Source organism: Equus quagga, unplaced genomic scaffold (genome assembly GCF_021613505.1).
Source record: "Equus quagga isolate Etosha38 unplaced genomic scaffold, UCLA_HA_Equagga_1.0 HiC_scaffold_8747_RagTag, whole genome shotgun sequence".
Classification (NCBI taxonomy): Eukaryota; Metazoa; Chordata; class Mammalia; order Perissodactyla; family Equidae; genus Equus; species Equus quagga.
In genome coordinates this window covers 7,361-10,056 of record NW_025794851.1, presented here as the reverse complement: position 1 = coordinate 10,056, position 2,696 = coordinate 7,361, and the positions used below count along the sequence as shown (strand labels likewise).

Here is a 2,696-nt window from a genome sequence, read left to right as displayed (position 1 = left end):
GAACACCCTAGACCTCGGGCAGAGTCAGCCCCACAGCAAATCTATGGGCTCTGGGAGGGAGCCATCATCGTGTTAAATCCAGCGGCCATTCTCAAGAGGCACAAGGCACAGCTGTCCACCTCCACTCACTCTCTACCCTTCCGCTTCTCAATCACTCTTTGACTCTCTGAAATCAGGCTTCCTTCCCCACCAAAGCAAAAACTACTCTATCAAAAGTCTTCAAGGAGGTCCAGAAAATGTGAGATGCTTCCCAAACCACATCAGTCTTTTCCTTCCTGACCCAGAGAAAGTCTTCCCATCACATGCTTATTGAATGATTATTATGTGCCCCACACTGTGAGCATGTGGATGAGTTTCATTGACTCAGGACCTACTGTCAGGGCAAAGGCAACTAGCCTGCTGCCAAGGTTCTCTCCGTGTGATATGTTCCCAACCAAAATTTTCCTTCTTCAGAATCTTAGGTTAATTGTACTTTAAAAAGCCACGTAGGTAATTTTAGGTAACAGATAAGGCGGTAACAGGTAGCCTAGGTGCTAATTAAATTACATGGAAATGTCTTATGTCTGAAATAGCATTTGGCAGAAATACAAGAACAAAGAAAAGGATGGAACTTATGTTAGAATGAGATATAAAAGCAAGCTTAATAAAATAAGATTTATGGCATCAAATTAATTTAATGTTAAAAAATTAGCTCTTTACAGTAGGTATCATCTTTCCCTGAGTGTAAATATGATAGGAAAATATTATAATTAGAAACACTAAATAACTGCTCAGGATAAATTACCTCTGTAGAATTTAATATAAAAATGAGTAAAAGTCATGGTAAACAGAAATTAGGGTGTACCAGGACAAATAAAGATCTTTCTTGTCACATGAAACCGATGTCTCACACACAAGACCCACTACTCTTCACATTTTTGTGTCTCAAAAAATTTAATAAAGTACAATTTTAATATGATAAAGCATCACAGGCCAGATCAAGAAGCAGAACGGACATTAAAAGAAACGAGTGAAACTGAGGGCTGCTCACGGGGACCACCTGCCCAGGGCCACACTTCTTGGCTTCTTCAGCGCACCGACCTATTTCCATCAGTTCTCAGAACATCCTTCCTGGCTCCTCCCTCTCTGCCTCCCTGGCAAGCCTGTCTGCCCTCAGGGCCTCAGCAAGTCTCTCCCTGGCTTTTTTCACTTTCTGATGCTGTCTGCGGATATCTCCATAAGACACCGACTGTCTGCAAACTGACTGTGGGAGACGGAGACCTGCTCCTGGGATCATCTCCGCCCAGTCTGAAGACTGTGCAGTGGTGGGCTCGGCGCTGGTGTGGAGAGACCCAGCACCAACATGGCCCGGGGATTCACCTGGGCTATGAGGGGCAATTATTTTTAAAGTATTTGTAATATCGAAAGTACTTAAAAGTTCTCCTTCAGTGCTGCAGGCCTGGAGACCCTGCAGTCTCCTGTAAGCACAGACTTGCTGGGGCTTCTGCAAGGTCTCCTCCCATCGACGGCGCCTGACCCGATTGCCAGGATGGGGTGTTATTTTCGTGACGGGCCGCTTGAAAATGCAGCTGGTGAGTCTTATAGGAAGTTCACACCTTTCACGATGTCTCCGCTTCATCTTGGCTAAATGAACTTGTCTTTTCTTCTCTGAAGTCTGGGGCAACATGTTTCTTTTGAGTTTCCCCTTTAGAAACAAAATGAAAGGTGAAATTTGAATAAAATGGGGGAGGCCGACTGCCAGCCATAGAGAATGTTCTCAGCTCATTTGGATCTTCCAGCTTCCTCTCTACCTGGAGAAATGTGTCTCAACTTTCTCTGACTCATTCATTCCACATCCACGCCCTCTTCTATGCCATCCCATCCATTTCCCGGGCTTCAAACACCATTAATGAACTAGAAATGCCCATTGAGTCAGTGCAGATCTGACTTCAACCCTGAGACCCAAATAGCCATCTGCCCACATCCACATCAGTGATAAATCAATGACTCAGCTCACAGCGAGCAGGTCCCAAGGTGAAACAACTAGTTGTCCAACTAATTCACCCCATCTCAGTGTCCCCTAAACTCACCTGTTGGTACTAATATCCTGTCTACCCCTGAGTGTCATCCTGGACACCCTGCCACCCCACACTCACATGTCAATGAACCATCCATCCACCCTCCTGAATCCACCTAAAACTTCTCAACTTTTCAGTAATTCTCGAGCACATTTCAGGTTTCCCACAAAATACCATTTCCAGAGTGACCTTTTCTCATCCAGCAATCAAAATTAATATCACATTCTCTCGGTGTTAATTTTTAAAATTTTAATTTTATGTATATTATCTATTTCTTTCATAGTATTTTTCTCACTAAATTGGATACTCCATGAGGAGAAGACTAATGTGGATTTTAATATTTCACACTGCTGTATTCATTTATTGCTTTGCCCTTAGACGGTGCTCAATATATTTATTGAAAGGAAGTATTCGAACACAAAAAATACTTTCTAAGTTTTTCAAACAAATTCACTCTACTACAATTATACAATGATAAAATCTCTTTCCTGGTATACTTCAGTAAATTGCTACTGAAATTTCAAATCCTTTCTCTCTGTAATCCATTATAAGACTCTAGTCACAATAATCTGTTTAAAATGTGAACCTTATCAGTGCACCTTTCCTTTATAATCTCTCATTTCTGTCCGCAGAAGATAT

The 2,696-nt window shown here is 42.3% G+C and overlaps 1 protein-coding gene across 1 annotated transcript; it reads right to left on the bottom strand.

The window, feature by feature from the left end:
- Window positions 1–1,096: 1,096 nt before the first annotated feature.
- On the bottom strand, window positions 1,097–1,618 carry LOC124232627 (putative methyl-CpG-binding domain protein 3-like 3). The gene has a single exon (XM_046649576.1). It carries the CDS (start codon window positions 1,616–1,618, stop codon window positions 1,097–1,099), a length of 522 nt encoding a protein of 173 aa, XP_046505532.1.
- Window positions 1,619–2,696: the final 1,078 nt, after the last annotated feature.

Bases quoted from the DNA above. Each gene is read 5' to 3' on its own strand.
- LOC124232627 (XM_046649576.1), bottom strand. From the start codon at position 1,618: ATGAAGCGGAGACATCGTGAAAGGTGTGAACTTCCTATAAGACTCACC.